A 25,085-nucleotide genomic window follows, 5' to 3' on the forward strand; every position below is an offset into this window, starting at 1 on the left:
CAAGGCGCCCAAGACCACTCAGCTACTCCGCGCAACGGGTATGTATAGTTTTTGGCGAAAGATATTATGTAAAGCCAGTATAAATGATGTTCTTGTATTGTGGCTGAATCCTTGACTTCTCCAGAGTTGTAAATTCAGCATGACAAATAGTAACTCAGTTAAAGTTAAACTTAGCGTTCAATGAAACTTCCTGGCAGATTAAAACTGTGTGCCCGACCGAGACTCGAACTCGGGACCTTTGCCTTTCGCGGGCAAGTGCTCTACCATCTGAGCTACCGAAGCATGACTCACACCCGGTACCCACAGCTTTACTTCTGCCAGTATCTCGTCTCCTACCTTCCAAACTTTACAGAAGCTCTCCTGCGAACCTTGCAGAACTAGCACTCTTGAAAGAAAGGATATAGCGGAGACATGGCTTAGCCACAGCCTGGGGGATGTTTCCAGAATGAGATTTTCACTCTGCAGCGGAGTGTGCGCTGATATGAAACTTCCTGGCAGATTAAAACTGTGCGCCCGACCGAGACTCGAACTCGGGACCTTTGCCTTTCGCGGGCAAGTGCTCTACCATCTGAGCTACCGAAGCACGACTCAGACCCGGTACCCACAGCTTTACTTCTGCCAATATCTCGTCTCCTACCTTCCAAACTTTACAGAAGCTCTCCTGCGAACCTTGCAGAACTAGCACTCCTGAAAGAAAAGGATATAGCGGAGACATGGCTTAGCCACAGCCTGGTAGAGCACTTGCCCGCGAAAGGCAAAGGTCCCGAGTTCGAGTCTCGGTCGGGCACACAGTTTTAATCTGCCAGGAAGTTTCATATCAGCGCACACTCCGCTGCAGAGTGAAAATCTCATTCTGGAAACATCCCCCAGGCTGTGGCTAAGCCATGTCTCCGCTATATCCTTTTCTTTCAGGAGTGCTAGTTCTGCAAGGTTCGCAGGAGAGCTTCTGTAAAGTTTGGAAGGTAGGAGACGAGATACTGGCAGAAGTAAAGCTGTGGGTACCGGGTCTGAGTCGTGCTTCGGTAGCTCAGATGGTAGAGCACTTGCCCGCGAAAGGCAAAGGTCCCGAGTTCGAGTCTCGGTCGGGCGCACAGTTTATTCTGCCAGGAAGTTTCATATCAGCGCACACTCCGCTGCAGAGTGAAAATCTCATTCTGGAAACATCCCCCAGGCTGTGGCTAAGCCATGTCTCCGCTATATCCTTTCTTTCAGGAGTGCTAGTTCTGCAAGGTTCGCAGGAGAGCTTCTGTAAAGTTTGGAAGGTAGGAGACGAGATACTGGCAGAAGTAAAGCTGTGGGTACCGGGTGTGAGTCGTGCTTCGGTAGCTCAGATGGTAGAGCACTTGCCCGCGAAAGGCAAAGATCCCGAGTTCGAGTCTCGGTCGGGCACACAGTTTTAATCTGCCAGGAAGTTTCATATCAGCGCACATTCCGCTGCAGAGTGAAAATCTCATTCTTAGCGTTCAATGTTAGTGTCCTCCAAAGCTCCTCCCCATACTGGCCAATTAATGTCTAAGTTTTTTAATATTCTCTATAGGTTTTCGAATAGTTGCTTTTCTCATTGTCTTTCAAACAAATTTTTCAAAATTCCACACCGTGTAGAGTCTTCTCCCGATTCTTAGACTATTATAACTCTGTGGTAAATTCTAAACTGTTCAATTCTTAAATCGAAACAGTGTTGGGGACTCTGGACTCCTTTTCTTCTTGCATCTAACGTCAAAAATTTGGGAGCTGAACTGTTTCTCAAACACTGATGCTCCGAAAATAACGATAAAGCGTGTGGTTTTCGTACAGCCAATTGGATTATGTCCAGTCTACCTACAAAAAGTTTACTATTTCCGAGTTATGAGGAACGCTCGCTACATTTGTGCCATTGATTTCTTAATGAGTTAGTCATTGTGTCTCCCCAATAGGTAGAGACTGTCACCTAGCAAACTCATGTAAGTTACTAACCTGAGGTTAGGAGATGTAACTATCTTTGGTGATTGGTTTATGTGATCCCATCATCAGTCGGTAATTGTACTTGACGTGTCTGTGGATGCATTGGTGGCACCTCGAATCTCTCGCTCAAAGAATAACAGTATGTCAGCATCAGTTCCATCTATACAATGCATCCCACGCCAACACAGACGCTATGAAATAGTGGCCAGGTTCCAGGTTGTACGTTGGCTGGCAAACATTCCGGAATTGTTTCATATATCTGCAGGTAAGCGGACATTTGTGTCCGTTGATAGTCTTATGGATGTACCTAAATTTGAGATGTTCGATTCCCGCCACACTTATTGCCCATGTTTATATTTCACGTTTCTTATGTAATCGCCGGCAAGTTTACTGGAAAGCAAAGTGATATCGGGCAATGTGGTTTCATAGAGTTTCTCTCACAAATGCAGATGTTAAAATGGGGGAGCACCTTCACGTGAAACTAGTTGAATCTTGCTTAACTGAGAAACGAAAGCCGGCCGCAGTGGCCTAGAGGTCCTAGGCGCTTCAGTCCGGAACCGCGCGACTGCTGCGGTAGCAGGTTCGAATCCTGCCTTGGGCATGGATGTGTGTGATGTCCTTAGGTTAGATAGGTTTAAGTAGTTCTAAGTTCTAGGGGACTGATGACCTCAGATGTTAAGTCCCATAGTGCTCAGAGCCATTTGAACCATTTTTGAGAAATGAAGCCCGAGAGAAATGCATGTTTGTTGACATAAAGTCAATTTTTGAAGCGACGTTACACATATTTATGATAACTTTGGAACTGCAGTATAACGGTCGTGTCAGCATTTGAAAACGAAATGTATCTCTCAGTGTTTATAGACAGGACACTAATTGTTGTGTTTCGTTCGTCTACAATTCTTCATGCACTGAGTTATGAAGCGGCCGTTGCATTTATTAACATTGTAGAGAAATACTGATACATATGACGGGAAATTATAAGTTGGGTTGTGATCTGTGCGTGAAGCATCACGAAATTTACCACTTAGGTGGCTTTGATTGTGTAATTTTTTATCTGCAGTGTTAAATGACTGTTCACAAGCGTGATATAAGTTAGAAATCTCAAACCTCAATTCGTCCTCCAGTGTTAGACCAGAAGAGCAGCCTTTACGCAAATGAGATTAACATTTTCTGCAGGATTTTTAATCTTAGAGATCGATGATGCTACCTGTCTTATGAACTGAAATACTTGCTGCTGGAATGAAATGAGCTGGCGGTGCGATACGCTAAATATCGATCGATGAGGATGATATGTTAAATGGCTCCATAGCAAGACACAGGAACGAGGAGGAATTCAAAGTCGACCTAACCTATTAACAGCACCTTTCCTTGTCCACACTTGACAACACAAAAAATGGCCAGAGCCGAAATTTATACTATCAGCTAATTTATGCAGGAGCATATCACGATGGAGGGTCTACAGAACTGTTTATAAAAGTAGCTGAGAATGCTCTTATAGAGTTTTGACTACAGATTCTTGTCTACCTCGGAGTGTTGTGTTGCCAGATTGTCATTAATTGTATTTTATTTTCAGTCAAAAAATATGTACACAGTGAAAGTTTGTTACAGACATGTTTGTATCGTAGTTGTGTAAGGAATAGCTCTGTGAAGTCAAATAAACAAACTTTTGTTTCATTGTGCCGTTTTATTTGCCTCGTATGCTATCCTGCGTTCTACATTGGTGCATTTGTGAACGATGCGTTACGTCTTCAGTCTAGCAGAAAATCGAAGGGCCCCAAACATAAGCAGTGCCCTCAAGTAGAATAAAACTAGAAGGAAGCAGGAAGAAGCAGGTAGCGTGTTACCTATCCATGACTCCTGTTCCTCAGTTATTGGAGGGTTTCCGATCCCTTGCTTCATGACGGGCAGTGCAACTGCTGAGAATCCGAGACTCATGGCTGGCGCCAGGCAAGCGAAGTTGGCCACGAGTCCGGCTCCCACCTGCAACACATTAAATGAGGTCATATCAGAACACTTAAATACCAGAATACACCACTATACGACAGCAGCGTTCAACTTTTGTCGAAATTCATCCAGAACGAATGTTGCTGTCGTATACGATTAGTTAACCGATTAACCAACAGAAAGGCTTTAAATTTGACTTAAAATGTGTAAAAAAGTTGAACGAGTGAAAGCAGCTGATCTTCATTTGATGCATTACTTTAGTGAGAAAATTCTCAAACTTAAAATTATAAGACGTGCTTCAAAATGACACGGAAATAGGGATGTAAACGGAGCAGGAAGACAACTCTTACGACATATTCGTTTCGCTATATCAGCTGCTTTTTATATAATAAGAATGGCTTCTGTTATATTGTACAGATAACCAGATTGCTAGTGCACTGCTTCAGATGGCGAGATTATCCTGAAATATAAAGCACAATAAAAAGACAATTGAACCATCATGCAATGTTGATCGTCATAGAGCTGTAAGGCAGGGTGTTTTCTTTCTTAAGGAAGATATTTTTACGGAGCTCCAAATGTAAAAGACATTGAACTCATGCTTGGGAGGAGTGAAGTCCATATCTCCACCTGGCCATCATGATTTATGTTTCCTGTCGTTTGTGTACTTCCACCGAGGCTGTTTCTCTCCATATCATCATTCTGATATCGCGATAGTGGGATGATTCACGCACATACGCGTTGATGTTTGCTCTCTTCAGATGTAAGGGATTTGGTTGTCATGTGCGGCACTAAATCGCGTCTCGTCAGAGAACAAAACAAGGAAATTCAGTATACCTACGTGCATGATGATTTGCAACCCATTTCATTCGGAAACTACAGTGGCGTGCTTCATAAAGGGAATACATCAGTCTATGTCCTTAGATGTCACTATCACGAAGACGACTGAGGAAACTGTGAAGTTAATCTGTGTCCCATTTCTGTTTGCAAGGCTCTCTTTAGCTGAGATGTATGCTGGAGCTCTCTGTGATGTCCCGCGAGTGTTACACGACTGTGGGAAATTTATGATTTCCTCTTCATTAAAAGGATATACGCTGGATGTGAATGTACTTTACACTTTATTTTTACAATTAATAAGCATAAACTGAACACTTGTATAAACTCAACAGCACAGCGCAAACATAGAACCAAACTAGACTATCAAAGAACAAAGATAACATACACTTTTACAAAAGCACCTTAAATTTTAATGCTCACACTGCTTCGACTTGTGTTGGTCTTATTATCTGACGTCGCCAGATCAGCTCCCCTTATTTTTATGTTCTGAGGGACGAAGCTTGGAAAAACAAATGTTCTTCGATTTGAATCGAGGCACTTCGCATTACGTGGATGAGGTCTGCGAGAAAAACCAGGAGCCCGTGAACGTGCGGAGAGCGACGAGAGATGTGCCTACCAGCCCGCGAAAAAATGACGGGTGGATTTGCAAGACGGGAAGGAGGAGGGGCTGAGACGGACCGAGGCGTTTGTGGCACCCTCGGGATCGCTTCAGTATCTCAATGTTCGTCTACATTTAGGACGAAGGTCTTGTCCGAACGGTGTAAGACCTTAAAAGGGCCCCTATATAACGGGAAGAGCGGAGGCTTGACAGCCTGTCCCTCAGCCAGACAAAAGTGTATGTACGTAAATCTTTGTGACAGGAAATAGTTTTTGTACCGTGACGTACAGGGTTCTGCGGTGAAAGAAACTGCATATGCAATTGCAGCTCATGTAAGAAGAGTTCAAAGTCTCCGATATGAAGGTCAGGAAGAGCGACGGGGGAAAAAAAATTCATCTGGGACCCTCTGCATCTTTCCGTATACAAGCGGGGCCGTAGAGCACCCGATATCCTCTTTTACAGCTGTGTGAAGGGCTAGGATAACCATAGGCAAGGCGTCAGACCAAGAAACAGAATAGCCCGTCACGGCCGCCTTCAAAGTACGGTGTACGCGCTCTGCCAGCCCGACTGGTGGGATACCAAAGTGACTACAACAGCACAGACGCATCATCTCGTCAAACAAAAGGCACTAAAATTGCCTTCCTCTGTCAGCAGTAATAATCTGAGGGATGCCAAATCGTGAAAACAAAGAAGTAACCAAAGCCTGGGCGACGATGGGAGCGGATATATCTGCGACCGGAACAGCCTCAGGCAACCTTGTGAATCGATTTATTATTGTCGCTAGGCAGCGGAAGCTACGAGGGGGAGGGGGAGGGTGAGGGGGGGAGGGAGCCTGCAGTATCCAAGTATGTGTGAAAATCTCCCTGTAGGGGAGGTGAAAGGAGAGATAGGAATAGAAACATGGTGAGAAAATTTTTAAAGTTTTGAAGATTGACATCTGTGACAATACTTCGCCCACTTCCGACAATCCCTTTGCAGCCCGGCCCAAACGACCGTATTAGCCACTAATTTAGCGCTACCTTTAATGCCCGAGTGAGACAAGTTGTGAGTAATGTCAAAAACAGGGCGACCCATTTAACGTTATTGCAAGACGTGTCACACTATACCTTTCGGCGAGAACATTGCACAGGAAGGGGTTCAAGATGAAAATCACTTGATGATGGATCCTGCTGGCATTGAAGAAGCAAGAGATCCAAATCCTGATCAACAGCCAGGGCGTCCCAATCAATGGCTGTAAACGACGCACAATCCCGAGAAAAACAATAGACGACGACGTTGTCCTGGCCGGAGATGTATCGGATGTCAACTGTAAACTGTGCAATGAAATTTGCCTGCCGACATTGACGCGGAACAACACAAACATAGAACCAAACTCGACTATACAAAGGTAACATACACTTTTACAAAAGATTCTTAAACTTTAACGCTCACGCTGTTTCCATTTGTGTCGGTCTTACTATCTGACGCTGCCTCATGACAATCATTGTACACCGCTTGCCTGGTCCATGTCTGCAGGAAACAGTATTGTGTTTGTGGGTCCGCTATGATGAAAAACACTTTGTTTCTTACATCTAAACTTAACTGCAGCGCTATTTCTCCAGCATAAATGTTTTCACTTTCTATTCCTCATATTTCACTAAATTTTTACAAGAAGTGTTTTCCACTTGACTGGTCTCGATTTATTTGGTTGCTAGTGTGATGCTTCGTATTACACAAACAATGCAGCTGCACGGTACATTGTTATTGTACATGGTGACAATTATTAAACTATATGAAAAAAACTTAAATTAGGTACAAACTACGCCGTGCACACACTATATTTTACATGTAAACGTCACTACAGGTATTAAGATTTAGGTTCTGACATGTTCGACATGCCTTGCCATCATTGGTGACGATGTGACGTAGACGAATTGTGAAATGCCGTGTGACCTGCTGAAGCGTCGGAACATCGATGCAGTCGATGAGCTCCTGGGTGGCTGTTTTCGATGGGGTCAAATGGTTCAAATGGCTCTGAGCACTATGGGACTCAACTGCTGTGGTCATAAGCCCCTTAGAACTTGGAACTACTTAAACCTAACTAACCTAAGGACATCACACACATCCATGCCCGAGGCAGGATTCGAACCTGCGACCGTAGCGGTCGTGCGGTTCCAGACTGTAGCGCCTTTAACCGCTCGGCCACTCCGGCCGGCGATGGGGTCTAGCTCCGTCTTGCATGAATCACATCTTATCGAAATCAGGGTCACTTTGGATAATGCGAACGAAACCATCTACCAAAACCTTCACATACTGTTCGGTAGGCACGGTGCAATCAAGGAATATCGCAGCGATTATTCCGTGGATGGACATTGCACACCAATAGTCATCTGTTGAAGGTGAAGAGACTTTTCAATCGCGAAATGTGGATCCTCAGTCCCCCAAATGCCCCAATTTTGCTTGCTGATGAACCCATCCAAATGTAAGTGGGCTTCATCGCTAAAATAAACCATAATCACATACTAAATCCAATCATGCCCCACAGCCAGCCTTGTAGTTTGAATGTCCTAACGCAAACCGTCCGGAAGTTATGACATTTTATTTCGTGTAGTTCAGTAACTGTCACAGTGTAAATTTACATAAGCTGTGGCATAGGTACAACAAGCAAGAGTTTTGCATGAAGGTGAACCCACAAATTCGATCTTATCTATGTTTTTTTTTTATATTTGTGGACGAACATGACTTGATTTACATATAACTTCCTTGCCCGAAAGCGAATCTACGGTCGTGAAACAACACTTCGGGATGCTACAAAAGCGTTTTGTACCTCCAGTTGTGGGTGACCAGCCTCTGCCTTTCCAGGTGTTCGACATGCCAGAAATTCCAACAAATAATGTTGTTGCGCCGTTGCTCAGTAGTTCGAAATGTATACCGGTACCGAACCTGAGTGGTACTCTTCTTATCAGTCATGTATTTTTTGATGGGACGGCCTTGTTCCTCTTCCTGTAGTAATAGTTAGCAATTAGAGTCGAACGTTTCCAAGAGATAACATTGTCTCCAGGGCGTTTAAGGATATTGTGATGGATCCCCTAATTATACTGACCTACGCACATAAACTGCTGTCATTCAGGAAACACTAACAGTAGTTTAGGTTTCTCCACCTCCAGTACAGACATCCTCCTGGAAAGTAAGGGTAGTTCTCCTGCGCAGGATTTTGGATGAGATGGGACTATCGAGTCACCTTTGGGTACCTGCTGCAGTATTGCTGAAACAGTTGTGAGGTAACGGGCGAATTGTGGCGCCCTGAAAATATTCTGAGTTGACGTGGCCGAGCTTGGGGCCTCTCAGCGCGTCTTGGCCCCGCGTGATGCTGCACAAAGACCGGGCCATCGAGCGCGTGGCTGGGAATTCCTCGGTGATGCTGTGCGCCGGGAGGGCCAAAGATGGCGGACTTCGTGAAACCTTAATGGCAGACATTTCACAGTTCGTATAGAAATTAATAGTAGCCAGATGAAAAAAAGAAACATGTACATTGCTATTATTTGCACGACGATTATGATGGTGTAATCAGATTTTCAATATCTTTATTAGTTTAAAGTTTAGTATCTGACAGTAAATTATACAACTAACACCCAGCAACGAATTTCCAAAATTTAAACGCATTATCCATGTTCGTCGATCGACGTGTCTTTAGAAAGCTATTAGTGTAAACCTAAATTGGTATGAATTACAGGCATGTAACTTGAATATTACATGAGTTATTGGAGGTCAAAGTGGCCAATTACTATCGATCGCATCAGGATATAAATACTCCACAGCTACATGAGAAAACGGTAGTAGCATGCTTATAAATATATTTATTCATCTATGTCTTTGTTTATATCCGATATATGCTATTCATGAAGAAATTGGTTAAGTATTTACTGTGTTTAGAAAGCATAGAGACATTAGGCTACTGGCCTACCTTTTGTTGCTATTCCTTTGATGTAAATGTAAATCCAGTACTTCGAATGTGTTTCATTATATTTGTGAATGTGCATTTGCTTGAAGATATGGTGGGAGCACTCTAGCCAATCACAGCGCTCATGAATGGGGAGACTGGATGGAAGTGGGAGGAGAGCATGGTTTCCGGAGAGGACACAAGGTAATTCTGGGCAAGATGGTACAGGACCAGCTGTGCGCCTCTGTTTTGCTAACGTGCCACTCCGAGTCATGTACTCATAACACCTAGGCTGGGTTAAGTGTCCCCTTCTGCCTGTAGCTTGCGCCATGCAAACCGCTGCGTTTACTCTTTTCAGTGGTTCTACGGCTCTGGGGCCTCCATTCTACCGCTGGTAGTTACTGTCAACAGGCCTGTGCCTGGCTGTAACTTGTGCACTCAGAAATATTGCACCGAATCTATTTCCTATCTTAAACAGTGGTGCCAATACAGATAAGAGTGAGAGGGGCTATTCCAATAGCTCAGACCTGAAAGTGCACCTGTGGCAATGAGGGGGAGGGGGTGGGTTGGAGGTTTCCTGAGTGGGACGGGGGTGGTAGAGGGTGGGGGAACAATAGGTTAAGTGCCTGTCAATTGAAAGGAAGGATCCTTTTAGCAGAACGATAGGCTAAGTACCTGTCAATCAAAGGAGAACAATGGGTTTGCCCTTGAGTGCATACCTGCCCCTGATGTAGGCAACCGGCACTAACAAAATGGACTGAAACGAACTTTGTTCCACTACTGAGGTCATCCACTGCAGTAGTAGCTCTTGGGCAGCCTGAGCGACGCAGGTCATCGATAGTTCCTCTCTCTCCGTATCTCCTCCATGTCTGAACAACATCGCTTGGGTTCACTCTGATGCGCCTGGACACTTACCTTGTTGAGAGCACAAAGTAACAATGCAGACGCGATCAAACTGCAGTGTTGACCATCTAGGCATTGGTTGAACTACAGACAACACGAGCCGTGTACCTCCTTTCTGGTGGAATGACTGGAACATATTGGCTGTCGGACCCCCTCCGTCTAAGAGGCGCTGCTCATGTATGGTTATTTACATCTTTGGGTGGATTTAGTGATATCTCTGAGCAGTCAAAGGGACTGTGTCTGTGGTACAATATCCACAGTCAACGTCCATGTTCAGGAGTTCTGGGTACTGGAGTGATGCAAAACTTTTTGGGATGTGTGTATGTAGAATATGTGTGAGAATTAGCTCCACTTACCACATATAAGTTGAGCAGGGATACGTTCCCCTAATTAGAAAAAAAAAGCATAGGTCACAACGATCTACATAAAAAGAAATATGATTGATCCACAGAACAACCGTTATGTATCACCCACTTCTGACTGTAGCAGGAGCTACACATAGATTGGAACAAAATAACCTTTTCCATGGAAATCAGCCTGGTTTTCAGGAACAACGAACATGCGAAATTCAACTCGCGCTCTTCATACATGATATTCTCATTGTCACGGATGGAGGGATCCAGATTGATTCGTTGTCTCTAGACTTTTTAAAAGTATTTAATTTACTGCAACAGTGACACCTCCTAAAGAAAACGCGTACCTATGTGATATCTAACAATGTTTCAACTGGATTGTATATTTCCTGACAAGCGGGTTCAAATGGCTCTGAGCACTATGGGACTCAACATCTTAGGTCATAAGTCCCCTAGAACTTAGAGAACTACTTAAACCTAACTAACCTAAGGACATCACACACACCCATGCCCGAGGCAGGATTCGAACCTGCGACCGTAGCAGTCCCGCGTCCTGACAAGCGGGCTGCAGCAAATTATCCTGGATGGACAACCATTTATAGGCACTCAAGTAAAATCTGGTATGACCCAGGAGAGAGTAATATGGACGTTGTTATTCATGTAACACATTAATTCCTCAGCGGATAGTATTAACTGTAATGCCCGCTTCCGTAGCTGAGTGGTCGGTCTGCCTTCGGCAGTGGTGAGGCGAGCACGCTTTGTTTATGTCGCACCTGTTGTGCTGCTTGCGAGTGAGCGTGCGTTTATTTACTTCCGCGTAACGGCTTGTCTCCGTGTCCGAATTCACCAACAATCATGGCGTTTTCCTATCGCCAAGCCATGATTAAATTAACTTTTCCTTTGGATCATGAACGACGAACAGCATATAAAGTAGAACTGTTTCTGCAGGACGAAATGCGTCTCCCGCTCCAAGATGTTCTCGGAGTTCATTTTTCGATCCTTAGTACCTCTGTGTACATGACGCTGGAGAGTGAAGAACTGTGTGCCGACGTTGCGCGACGGCATAATAGCGATCTCAAGAACTGATACTCTGGCAGCCATACAGGGACTGCCGCGCGGGATTAGCTGAGCGGTCTAAGGCGCTGCAGTCATGGACTGTGCAGCTAGTCCTGGCGGAGGTTCGAGTCCTCCCTCGGGCATGGGTGTGTGTGTTTGTCCTTAGGATAATTTAGGTTAAGTAATGTGTAAGCTTAGGGACTGATGACGTTAGCAGTTAAGTCCCATAAGATTTCACACACACACACACACACACACACACACACATTACAGGGACTGCCGTGTTTCATCACGCTGGTTTCGGCCTCTGAACGCGGAGGGATTTCGAACTTCCGTTTGAGGTGCTGTCGGACGTTGTGGTGGCCGCCTTTAAACCTTATGATAACGTCGTCAGTCACGTTGCTGAAACGTGGAAGCCGTTCGAAATCTACTGCGTCATTAATGGTGTCCGTTAGATAAAAAGTGAACTGAAGAAACACGTACCCTTACTATTTGGTTAATGCTGGCTGCAGGGCTGTCGTCATCTATGATAGCCATACGCGTACTTGTTCAGGTTGTGGCCAGGTCAAGTTCGCTCTGATTGTCTCCGGCGTAGACTGGTTCAGACGCCTATTGGAGACGTCGCTCTCCCTGTGCCGGACATTGTGTTACCTCTATATTACGCGTCTGCCTGCTGCGCCCAAAATGGTTCAAACGGCTCTGAGCACTATGGGACTCAATATCTTAGGTCATAAGTCCCCTAGAACTTAGAACTACTTAAACCTAACTAACCTAAGGACATCACACACACCCATGCCCGAGGCAGGATTCGAACCTGCGACCGTAGCAGTCCCGCGGTTCCGGACTGCAGCGCCAGAACCGCACGGGCACCGCGGCCGGCTGCTGCGCCCACTCTGAATCAGTCGGCACCAGCGTCGACTCCTCTCGACGACGCATTTGACGTTTTCCCTCCTCTGCGGCACTATTGCTGGAGACAGTACTAACGTACGAGGGCGTCAGCAGACGCAAGCCGTCTGTCCCTACCCCATAGTTGTTGATCATTGTGCTGTACTGATCTTCACTTTTCTGACATCTGGCTGCATGTCGGACGACAGCCATCCGCCATCTGACACGGAACATGTTAGGGAGCAACGGTCGCTGAGGAAACGGAAGAGACAGCGCCGTTCCCTTCTGATGACTGCCTCCATCAGATGTGCACACAGGATGACGATACTCCTGCTGTTGATACGTTCTCCTCCGACGCCCTGGCACCAGACGACGCAATGTATCTCCGCGCCTCTGTTTCCAGTCAGCATACACCTACGGACACCGACCTTTCCCATTCTGCGTCTAATGTGGTTACCCCCCTTTCTGTGTCTGACACAACCCATGTGGGCGCACCTACAATAGTGTTCCACTGAACCAACCCAGTGAGACATCTGCCTCCTGGACGGTCGATGTCAGTGCTGAGGATGGACGTTCTGCCATTGGTGGGATCGGTTTCCTCCCTGTCACAATGAAGTGCCCTTCCATGGGGACCTAACGAGGAACTCCCCGTTCTTCCTCCGTGTTTGCATCTTCCGCCCTCCTGGCGATGACAGCTTTTCAAACTTTTCACATAGCCACAGTCAATGTCAATACCCTTCGCGCGCGCCATAAACTGGTGTTACTGCATGAAATACTGCATGCTGCGGACGCTGACATAGCCCTCCTTTAGGTGGTGCATGTTGCAATATTTTGTGCTCCCCATGGATTTGCGACTCAAGTCTTCCATGCTTCCATTGTTGGTGGTATGGTGACGATCCTCTTATATGACGGGATCCTCTCAGCACCTCAATCTTGTTGGACGCTTGGGTGCATGTCCATGATGATCGTCCGGGTTTATGCATTTCACTAGCCATTCTTCCAGTCCCCACGATCGTGTTTCTACCTCCCGCAATACTGCTGGTGGGGGGCAAGCTGCTGAAGTCTGGCCTGTTGCGTTCTCTGACCATGACACATACATCTGCGCCTTCAATCACTGCCGCCACAAGATGTGGTGCTGCCGTAAACCATGGAAACTGAACCCGATCCATCTTACTTCACCCAACTGCTGGTAGCTCATCAAGACTACGTGGAAAACTTGTCGTCGACGCCTTGATGCATATCAGTCTACCCTGTCAAGGCACGTTCTCTGCACAAGTCCTGCCCTCCACAAGACCTTGACTGGACACAGAACGAACGTCGTGGCATGGCGGCGATGAACCCAGGATTCTTAGTTCACCATTCTCTGGGAATATACCACAACGCCGTATTCGCCAGAGCATCAGGCTCATGACCTTATCTCGACATCACCTTGAAGGAGCTATGGTCAGAGTGCACACACCGAATGGGTGAGCACAGGAGTGTCTACGTACCACCTGATAGCGTAACAGCGCCACCCCCGGATTACTTTGATTAATGTTCTTATCACTGATGATGGGCAGTGCTTAGATACCCAACGCGATATCGGTTCAAATGGCTCTGAGTACTATGGGACTTAACTTCTGAGGTCATCAGTCCCCTAGAACTTAGAACTACTGAAACCTAACTAACCTAAGGACATCACACACATCCATGCCCGAGGCAGGATTTGAACCTGCGACCGTAGCGGTCGCGCGGTTCCAGACTGTAGCGCCTAGAACCGCTCGGCCACGCGATATCGGGTCTCGCTTCATGCACATTATGTTAAGCTGTACTCTGCACTATGTCACCACCCTGCAAACATTACGGCGGTCTCCCGACTCTTCTTTGACTCGGTTCCTGGGGATACAATGATGGATCTGCTTGGCAACGTCATGGAGGACAAAGTCCATGATGCCATCCAGGTGGGTTCTTCCAACAAGTCGCTCGGCCTTGACGGCCTTCCAATAGAATTTTGTCAGACATTTCCTCCCCTGCTAGCGCCAGGGTGGCTCGAAATTTGTCGGGACCTTATGTCGCCTACCGTGCAGATCCCAGACAGTTTCCTCTGTGGTCTCCTCAGTTCCATCCACAAACCTCAGGGTACATCACTGACGTTGCTCAGCAGTGAGATGAAGATATTTATCCACCTGTTGGCTGCACAGCTTAAACGGACGGCCTGGTACGTGGACCCCTGATCAGATCTCTTTGGGAAGTGCCAATAACATCTGCAGTCCCCTCGGTCGCTATCGAGACGTTCATAACGGGTGGCAGGAACAAACAATCCAGTGAAATTTTTTATAGTGCTTTATCTGAAAACTACCTCGAGCAGTTAGAGAACCGACTCGTGGCGATAACATATTAGACCTTCTGGTGACAAACAGACCCGAACTATTTGAAACAGTTAACGCAGAACAGGGAATCAGCGATCATAAAGCGGTTACTGCATCGATGATTTCAGCCGTAAATAGAAATATTAAAAAAGGTAGGGAGATTTTTCTGTTTAACAAAAGTGACAAAAAGCAGATTTCAGAGTACCTGACGGCTCAACACAAAAGTTTTGCCTCAAGTACAGATAGTATTGAGGATCAGTGGACAAAGTTCAAAACCATCGTACAATATGGGTTAGATGAGTATGTGCCAAGCAAGATCATAAGAGATGGAAAAGAGCCACTGAGGTACAACAACCGAGTTAGAAAACTGCTGCGGAAGCAAAGGGAACTTCACAGCAAACATAAACATAGCCAAAGCCTTGCAGTCAAACAAAAATTACGCGAAGCGAAATGTAGTGTGAGGAGGTCTATGCGAGAGGCGTTCAATGAATTCGAAAGTAAAGTTTTATGTACTGACTTGGCAGAAAATCCTAAGAAATTTTGGTCTTATGTCAAAGCGGTAGGTGGATCAAAACAAAATGTCCAGACACTCTGTGACCAAAATGGTACTGAAACTGAGGATGACAGACTAAAGGCCGAAATACTAAATGTCTTTTTCCAAAGCTGTTTCACAAAGGAAGACTGCACTGTAGTTCCTTCTCTAGATTGTCGCACAGATGACAAAATGGTAGATATCAAAATAGACGACAGAGGGATAGAGAAACAATTAAATTCGGTCAAAAGAGGAAAGGCCGCTGGACCTGATGGGATACCAGTTCGATTTTACACAGAGTACGCGAAGGAACTTGCCCCCCTTCTTGCAGCGGTGTACCGTAGGTCTCTAGAAGAGCGTAGCGTTCCAAAGGATTGGAAAAGGGCACAGGTCATCCTCGTTTTCAAGAAGGGACGTCGAACAGATGTGCAGAACTATAGACCTATATCTCTAACGTCGATCAGTTGTAGAATTTTGGAACACGTATTATGTTAGAGTATAATGACTTTTCTGGAAACTAGAAATCTACTCTGTAGGAATCAGCATGGGTTTCGAAAAAGACGGTCATATGAAACCCAGCTCGCGCTATTCGTCCACGAGACTCAGAGGGCCATAGACACGGGTTCCCAGGTAGATGCCGTGTTTCGTGACTTCCGCAAGGCGTTCGATACAGTTCCCTACAGTCGTTTAATGAACAAACTGAGGGCATATGGACTATCAGACCAATTGTGTGATTGGATTGAAGAATTCCTAGATAACAGAACGCAGCATGTCATTCTCAATGGAGAGAAGTCTTCCGAAGTAAGTGAGATTTTAGGTGTGCCGCAGGGGAGTGTCATAGGACCTTGCTATTCACAATATACATAAATGACCTTGTGGATGACATCGGAAGTTCACTCTGGCTTCTTGCGGATGATGCTGTGGTATATCGAGAGGTTGTAACAATGGAAAATTGTACTGAAATGCAGGAGGATCTGCAGCGAATTGACGCATGGTGCAGGGAATGGCAATTCAATCTCAATGTAGACAAGTGTAAAGTGCGGCAAATACATAGAAAGATAGATCCCTTATCATTTAGCTACAATATAGCAGGTCAGCAACTGGAAGCAGTGAATTCCATAAATTATCTGGGAGTAAGCATTAGGAGAGATTTAAAATGGAATGATCATATAAAATTGATCGTCGGTAAAGAAGATGCCAGACTGAGATTCATTGGAAGAATTCTAAGGAAATGCAATCAGAAAACAAAGGAAGTAGGTTACAGTACGCTTGTTCGCCCACTGCTTGAATACTGCTCAGGAGTGTGGGATCCGTACCAGATAGGGATGATAGAAGAGATAGAGAAGATCCAAGGGAGAGCAGCGCGCTTCGTTACAGGATCATTTAGTAATCGCGAAAGTGTTATGGAGATGATAGATAAACTCCAGTGAAAGACTCTGCAGGAGAGCCGCTCAGTAGCTCGGTACGGGCTTTTGTTAAAGTTTCGAGAACATACCTTCACCGAAGAGTCAAGCAGTATATTGCTCCCTCCTACGTATATCTCGCGAAGAGTCCATGAGGATAAAATCGGAGAGATTAGAGCCCACACAGAAGCATACCGACAATCCTTCTTTCCACGAACAATACGAGACTGGAATAGAAGGGAGAACCGACAGAGGTACTCAGGGTACCCTTCGCCACACACCGGGTCAGGTGGCTAGGGGGAAAAAAAAAAGAACAGCTGCGCCAGACACTTGTCTTGTATAGGCGTTGCCATCCTCAGCGTCGTGGCCTTCGGAGTATGGATGTAGATGTAATTCCTCCTCTAGCTTACGCTCATCGTGTGCTTAGTCTTTTGGCTGCTCTTGACTTTAGCCAGGAATTCAATCAGGTCGATCACGACTACCTGAAAGGGGTGCTCTGCATTATGGGATACACTGAGAATACCGTGAACGTCGTAATGCGTCTCCTTGGCTTCCTGTGTACTCCACAATGGCCGCCATCTTGATCCATTATTCAGTGCATCAAGGTTGCCCACTCTCTGTGCTGTTGTATGCTTTCGCCATGGAACCATTGCTCTGCGGCCTCCGTCAACGCTTGTGTGGGATGTCTCTCAGGCTATGTATTCAGCTACACTGGTTATGCAGACGATCTCGTCCTCATTGTTCGTAGCGGTACTGAGACCAGGGAGTCATTGGTACAGGTTACCTCCTGCGACAACACGTTTGGTGACTACTGTAATGTCTGCAAATTGAGTGCTGTGGTTATAGATGTGAGGCTTCCGGAGGACAGCGCTGCTCCACTGCATGTAGCTGCTACTATCTGATGCTTAGGACTCGATTTCGCAAGTGATCTGCAGCGCACTGTTGCACTCAACTACCGTAGCCTACTGTCCCAGCTACAAGCTGGGCTCCAAGACCATTGTTTACGAGCCCTCAGTCGTCTGCAATGGACACAATATGTAAACATATACACTCCTGGAAATGGAAAAAAGAACACATTGACACCGGTGTGTCAGACCCACCATACTTGCTCCGGACACTGCGAGAGGGCTGTACAAGCAATGATCACACGCACGGCACAGCGGACACACCAGGAACCGCGGTGTTGGCCGTCGAATGGCGCTAGCTGCGCAGCATTTGTGCACCGCCGCCGTCAGTGTCAGCCAGTTTGCCGTGGCATACGGAGCTCCATCGCAGTCTTTAACACTGGTAGCATGCCGCGACAGCGTGGACGTGAACCGTATGTGCAGTTGACGGACTTTGAGCGAGGGCGTATAGTGGGCATGCGGGAGGCCGGGTGGACGTACCGCCGAATTGCTCAACACGTGGGGCGTGAGGTCTCCACAGTACATCGATGTTGTCGCCAGTGGTCGGCGGAAGGTGCACGTGCCCGTCGACCTGGGACCGGACCGCAGCGACGCACGGATGCACGCCAAGACCGTAGGATCCTACGCAGTGCCGTAGGGGACCGCACCGCCACTTCCCAGCAAATTAGGGACACTGTTGCTCCTGGGGTATCGGCGAGGACCATTCGCAACCGTCTCCATGAAGCTGGGCTACGGTCCCGCACACCGTTAGGCCGTCTTCCGCTCACGCCCCAACATCGTGCGGCCCGCCTCCAGTGGTGTCGCGACAGGCGTGAATGGAGGGACGAATGGAGACGTGTCGTCTTCAGCGATGAGAGTGGCTTCCGCCTTGGTGCCAATGATGGTCGTATACGTGTTTGGCGCCGTGCAGGTGAGCGCCACAATCAGGACTGCATACGACCGAGGCACACAGAGCCAACACCCGGCATCATGGTGTGGGGAGCGATCTCCTACACTGGCCGTACACCACTGGTGATCGTCGAGGGGACACTGAATAGTGCACGGTACATCCAAACCGTCATCGAAACCATCGTTCTACCATTCCTAGACCGGCAAGGGAACTTGCTGTTGCAACAGGACAATGCACGTCCGCATGTATCCCGTGCCACCCAACGTGCTCTAGAAGGTGTAAGTCAACTACCCTGGCCAGCAAGATCTCCGGATCTGTCCCCCATTGAGCATGTTTGGGACTGGATGAAGCGTCGTCTCACGCGGTCTGCACGTCCAGCACGAACGCTGGTCCAACTGAGGCGCCAGGTGAAAATGGCATGGCAAGCCGTTCCACAGGACTACATCCAGCATCTCTACGATCGTCTCCATGGGAGAATAGCAGCCTGCATTGCTGCGAAAGGTGGATATACACTGTACTAGTGCCGACATTGTGCATGCTCTGTTGCCTGTGTCTATGTGCCTGTGGTTCTGTCAGTGTGATCATGTGATGTATCTGACCCCAGGAATGTGTCAATAAAGTTTCCCCTTCCTGGGACAATGAATTCACGGTGTTCTTATTTCAATTTCCAGGAGTGTATTTGGTATCACGTATCCCTCTTGTGACACACTCTCCATTCCATCGTCCACGGCCCGCCTCATGCTAGCGGCATTGAGTTCATGTGTTTGCTAGAGCTTGCAGTTCAAGATCCCTTACGAGACCCTCACCCTCCCGCGGTGCACTGGCAGTTTAGGCCTGTAACATATCCTCGATAGAGCGATAGCGCTTTTCGTCACCTCTCGAATAGTGCTGTGGCGCCATTGTCCCATTTGCTTTCCAGCCTGTTGCTGGAGATCCTTGCACCACGCTCTCTCTCAGCCCCTATCCAGCTTTTGGATGCCCCTCCTCCCTTATTTTATTACCGCTATTTTTTCATCGAACTGAGCTATGTCCGAAGTGCGGTACTGCCAATGCGCTTTATGTCCACGAAGGTGATCTATGGCTTTCATCAGCAGAACACGTCACCGAATGTGGTTGAGGGGAAGCATCTCCACGCCGACTGGTTTGCCGTCTGGCGGTTGGTGTGCGCACCTTATCTTGCCAACTGGCGTCAAGTCTGCGTGGTACCTTACTGACAATGGGCAGCAAATTCGCCAGTCACGCCTTCACAGGATTCAGCTTGCAGACACACCATTGTGTGTGGCCAGTGACGTTCTGGACACGGACGAGGATCGTCTGGTGCGACAGATGCCGGCCTTAGTAAACCCGTACGACTCCTCATCAGATACCTCCTCATTTGTTCCTTTTTCTGGACTCAGGATACTTCCTACAAACGAAAACGAACTCCGTGAAGTGGATTTGTGGACACGCAATTCACTACTTGTTTACTGACAGAGAAAAATGCCTTGATTTTGACACTTCCTTAATGAACGTCATTGTGCAGTTGTCTGCAATCCAAAATACAGACAATTTTTCTCCAATTTTATTTTTAGTGTCTTTCTTAACCCACTTCGGAGTTGGGGTGTTACTGTAATGAGGAGTTGGTCCACGCCTTTGCCATTCTTAATACCGGTTATTCTCTGGTCATTGGAATGTTCTTCTCCAAAAAAACTATGCATCGATAGTCCCAGAGAATGTGGCGACTTGCTGCTCCCTCCTTTTCACTCGGTGGTATTTAAAACAATATTGATGTGCTTTATATCTCCACTTCACGGTCCCTACTCTTTCCTTGGTTTCTGGGAGAACGAATGGGACACGGTGGCCAGGTCTCGGGTTGCGACTCCTGCCTATTTTGTCCCCACCGCTCCTTTTGGGCGCCAGGAAGGTTCCTTAGGGGGAAAAAGGTGGTCAGCAAGGTTGATTGCGATGTGGGAGAGGCGGGTTCGATTCCCAGTACTATTCCCTTGCTGGGGTGACTGGAATGTGGCGGCGACAACGGAACTACCCAATGAGACATGTCGAAACCTGCCCTGAAATTTTTTATACAGAACGAATATGCCGAAAGAAACACAATGTCAAAAGTTTAGGTGTAAGTCACAATACAAGTATTTTAAAAAAAAGTTTAAATTTTCCAAATTCATAGCTCGCCAGATGGCTGGAGGAATGTACACCCCTTCTGTAACTATAGCAGATGGTTCATGTGCAACAGCTGGACACATATTCTTGATTGACGGCACATTGGTAAACAGGTAACACGGCACAATGTGATCGCAGTTGTAAAGCAAATTTCAGTTTCCGCTGATAGTTTCTCTGACACAATTGTTCGCTTTTAGTATTCGCTGGAATTTGCAACTCTTCTAATATCCATAGTGCATAGCAATTGCCTTTGTGGTGTCGATAAGTGTTAACGCTGAAGATAAAACTGAATTAATTTTCTTTACGTTTTTTTGGTATATTCTTGCTAGTAACATCTGTCTTTATGCCAGTTCCAGAGTTTCACAGTAATGTGGAATCCAAATAATGTTTTCAACCTTGCAAAGTTGGGTTATTACGAACGTGTTATTGAATCGATATCACATACGTTTCCTGAAGTTACTTATTACTTCATTTTTAGGACATTCATTCCGATGATGTCGACATTTCCTTAGAAATTGTCGAAATATTAGAAGAGACAGGAAATAACTCTGACGTTTCCGTGAATTGTGGTTCGATCAGTGGTTGTGCTAACTGAATCCAGAACAAAAGCAGAGTACCTTCCAAGCCAAACGAAAACACGTGCAGTAATAACTTTGAGGGAGAAAGAAAACAAAGGAGGGAGAAAACGCTTAAACTTAAACAGTGTGCAAAGCCGGATTCCTTTCGTGAAATCTGAACAAGAACGCCTGTAAATGGAAGAAAGATTTAACGAAGTACGAAATATGTGTAGAAATGGAACTCACAAAAGTGTTAAAGAAAAGCTATTCGAAAGATTTAGAACTGTCACCAAGGGAGATATACAAGACTGGGTGTTCTGAACTGCAAGAGGGATGAACGTTACGTCAGTAATTACTGTGAAGTACCTGTATGCATTAATTTCCATTTGTCAGGTGTTCCCGGTGTAAGAAAATGTTTGTTTTCATCATCCAATAGACACATCGTTCCACGCTTCTAAACAGATTCAGGAAATTACGAGGAAAAGGAAGGCAATAAATTACGAAGTTTACCTCAAGTAAACGTGAAGAGATGTAGTTAATAGAGAAATTCGTATCAGACGTAAAGACGAAGCTTCTTGTAATCCCTTAAAAGCTGCATATAAAGCCAATCAGTCAGGTTTCTTGTAAACCGCACTTTATCATTTCGAGCGCAAAACAAAAGACAGAGTCGCTTGTGCAGTCGGTGAATGGTATGACACATTCGTATACAATAATGCCTGTTATTCTTGTCCGCAGCTCGTGGTCGCGCGGTAGCGTTCTCGCTTCCCACGCCAGGGTTCCCGGGTTCGATTCCCGCGGGGTCAGGGATTTTCTCTGCCTCGTGATGACTGGGTGTTTGTGTGCTGTCCTTAGGTTAGTTAGGTTTAAGTAGTTCTAAGTTCTAGGGGACTGATGACCATAGATGTTAAGTCCCATAGTGCTCAGAGCCATTTGAACCATTTGTTATTCTTATCGGTGGATTACTGTTTCCACAGCTTTGTCTCTGTCTTCAGGAACATCAAATTGGGATAAAAAATTTTAAAAAAGGACTGTTTGCTTGCAAAAAGTCCTGTAATCGACGAGACAAAAAAAAAAAGAAGAAAGCACGAGAAAATAATTTCAAGTGTTACGTCCGAAACTTCTTCTTACCATTTGCAGAAAATAGTTCATTGCTTTTGTTGCACTCTTCGCCTGGGCATAACTACACTTCTGTCTGTAGGAGGACGACGAGAGGGCTGTTGGTATCATTCGGATTTCACCCAGAACAAATACTGTGATTCAGTCTTCTGATAAAAAAAAATTCTGTACTGTAAAGCATTTTCCTGAAAATTGTCAATAACTACAATTTGCGATAGCTCTTTGTTACAGCGCTGTTAAACTTGTCATTTCTGCTTTGTCAGTTTGCATGACCACATTTTACGAATTTGACCACGTATGCCCGGTAAGCAGCAGTATGCGCAGAACAACTGCCACGACCATTTATTACTCCATTCCAGTTGTCTCTATGAAACTAGCAATTACTGTGAAGTACCTGAATGCATTAATTTTTGTTTTGTCAGGTGTTCCTGTGCAAGAAGATGTTTGTTTTCGTCATCCCGTAGACACATCGCATTTTTGTGACGAGTGCAGAGAATAAAAAAGAAACTGTTTGATTGTTAGCAAAATATAAAAAAAATATCATTAGACGTCTACTACAGGAAATGTCAACAAATTAAAGTCCCGATAGCAGAAAGTCGTCTGTAATGTAATATCATACTCAGTCTTGATTTTCTTTCCTGTGCTAGTCACTTGTATAACAATTACATCAGCAACAGTTCAGCTGTCGACATGAACTGTAAGTTATTCCAAAAATTAATGATATAGGACTTTTTTATATGGCTTAAGTGAGTAAAATTCGCGTGTGTGTACTTTGGACTTAGTACTATGAGATCTATGCTCTCTTATTGCGACTGTCTCTACTTATTCGCCGATTCGTGCCCTTGGCAGGAAGTGTTGTACAAACCCCTTTTATAAGCGGTTCTTAACATTTTTTTAAATCCTTGCAGTGTTCCTTAGCACATAAAATTTTTACAGTGCATTTCTTTGATTTCTTTTGGTGTCTTCTTCCTAGTGAGGACTTTCAGGGTAGGTATCGACATGTCGGATTTGACCATTCCTCTTGACCTTGTAGTAGTGGTTCCAAGGTCAACGAGCGGAAGACCGCTGTGCTGACCGCATGCTCCTCCACGCCGCATCCGATGACACCGTTGGCAGAGGATTGGGACTGACTGGCCCGTCTACGGCTTAAAACAGTTGCTGCAACAATCTATGAGGAAATCCCACACGATATTCCGAGTCACAACGTGAGCCAGTCACGTCATATAATTATTTGGCAGTAACAAGACGTAGGAATAAGAAGATGAACACCTAGGTTACAGATTCAACTCTAGGTGAGGCAAGTAGCAGGCTGCCATTTAGTACAAAGGAAGGAAGATTTAGGTTTAACACCTAATCAACATCGAAGTCATCAGAGACGGAGCAGACGCTCGGAATGTTTCACTGTTGGGAAAGAAAACCGGCCGTGCCCTTTCAAAGGAACCATTCTAGCATTTGCCTGGAGAGGTTTAGGGAAACCACGGAAAACCTAGATCTGGATGGCCGAATGCGGATTTGGATCACAATTCCCCCGAATGCCAGTCCAGTGTACGAATAACTGCGCTACTGGGTTCGGCACCACGTAGTACATAAAAACGACACGAAAAATTACAATGGGAGATTTTGAGTGAAAAAGAGGTTAAAATGTGTTAAAATGTATTTAAGTTTTTTTGGAAACAAGCGAACAGCTGAAAAAAAGAACGTAAGCCTTCCGAGGGAAATCTCGGAGGATGGTTAAGCGTTGCGTAGATGCAGCCATTGTAGATAGGAGCACGGTGAAATGCGTTAATACAGAATGCATAACAGTCTATCTCTTACAAACAACGACGGGTGGACAAACAGTCAGATGAAAAAGATATCAATTGATAGATGAAAGTAATATAAATTTATGATACTTTGTAACGAAATGGACAGCAGGAACGAGAATAAATTGGAGAAAGGTGAATGAATTTTCAGTACGAGAACAGCTTACTGGGCCTGTACCTAACACCAGATAAAGCTGTTTATGACGTAACGAATGACTTACTGTATTTTCAGGTGAAGAATGACAGATGGAACTATAGGTCGAATCTGGATTAGTCTGAAATATTAATGGTTTCTAAGTTTATGCAAATGAGAAGTTAAATTTGACACAGCCTAAGCGTAGGCAGATATTTTTAATAACAGCCATTCACAAAGAAAACGTTTAGTAAAAACATGCTTCGGTTCGGAAAAAATGTGTCTTAGGCAGCGACTATGCAGTCAGATGTCCTGCAGCAGCGGCACACGACGAATTGTTGGGCCAGTGTTACATTTGCAGTAGCTACCCTCTGCAGGGCCAAACATGTGACAACAACTTTTGAAGCTGGTATATTTAATTCCCTACGGTGTTGAAGTCATATCTTTGTGATTGCCCGTTGGAAAAAAAAAAAAATACTAAGGAACTTCACTTAACAGAATAATACGTTCCCTCAAAATTTCGTAGGATATTAATCTGCATCAGGAAGTGTAACACACATAAGATTAATCATAACACCTGAAATCGTCATGCGAGGTAGACACAGCGATGTCTATTATTCACTGTAAATTTTAATGCTCTTGATCGCATTATAATGTAATAACATCTAAATGATAACTGGTTTCGGTTGACTAGCAGCCATTCTCATATACTGCTTACACTATACATGCTACCCAAATGCAGTGTTAACTATTACAATATCGTTGCTAAGCGTAACTTGCCAGTATACAAAGGCTGGTCAGCGCATGACCCGT

The 25,085-nt window shown here is 45.6% G+C and overlaps 1 protein-coding gene across 2 annotated transcripts in view; it reads right to left on the reverse strand.

The window, feature by feature from the left end:
* Positions 1 to 25,085, reverse strand: part of LOC126185098 (facilitated trehalose transporter Tret1-like) — a 359,029-nt gene that overhangs the window by 63,345 nt on the left and 270,599 nt on the right. For both annotated transcript variants that reach the window (XM_049927908.1, XM_049927909.1), the window contains exon 3: positions 3,786 to 3,921. In XM_049927908.1, the coding sequence (XP_049783865.1) occupies positions 3,786 to 3,921 (136 nt within the window). The remainder of the gene's footprint in view (positions 1 to 3,785; positions 3,922 to 25,085) is intronic.

This window comes from Schistocerca cancellata, chromosome 4, assembly GCF_023864275.1.
Source record: "Schistocerca cancellata isolate TAMUIC-IGC-003103 chromosome 4, iqSchCanc2.1, whole genome shotgun sequence".
Classification (NCBI taxonomy): Eukaryota; Metazoa; Arthropoda; class Insecta; order Orthoptera; family Acrididae; genus Schistocerca; species Schistocerca cancellata.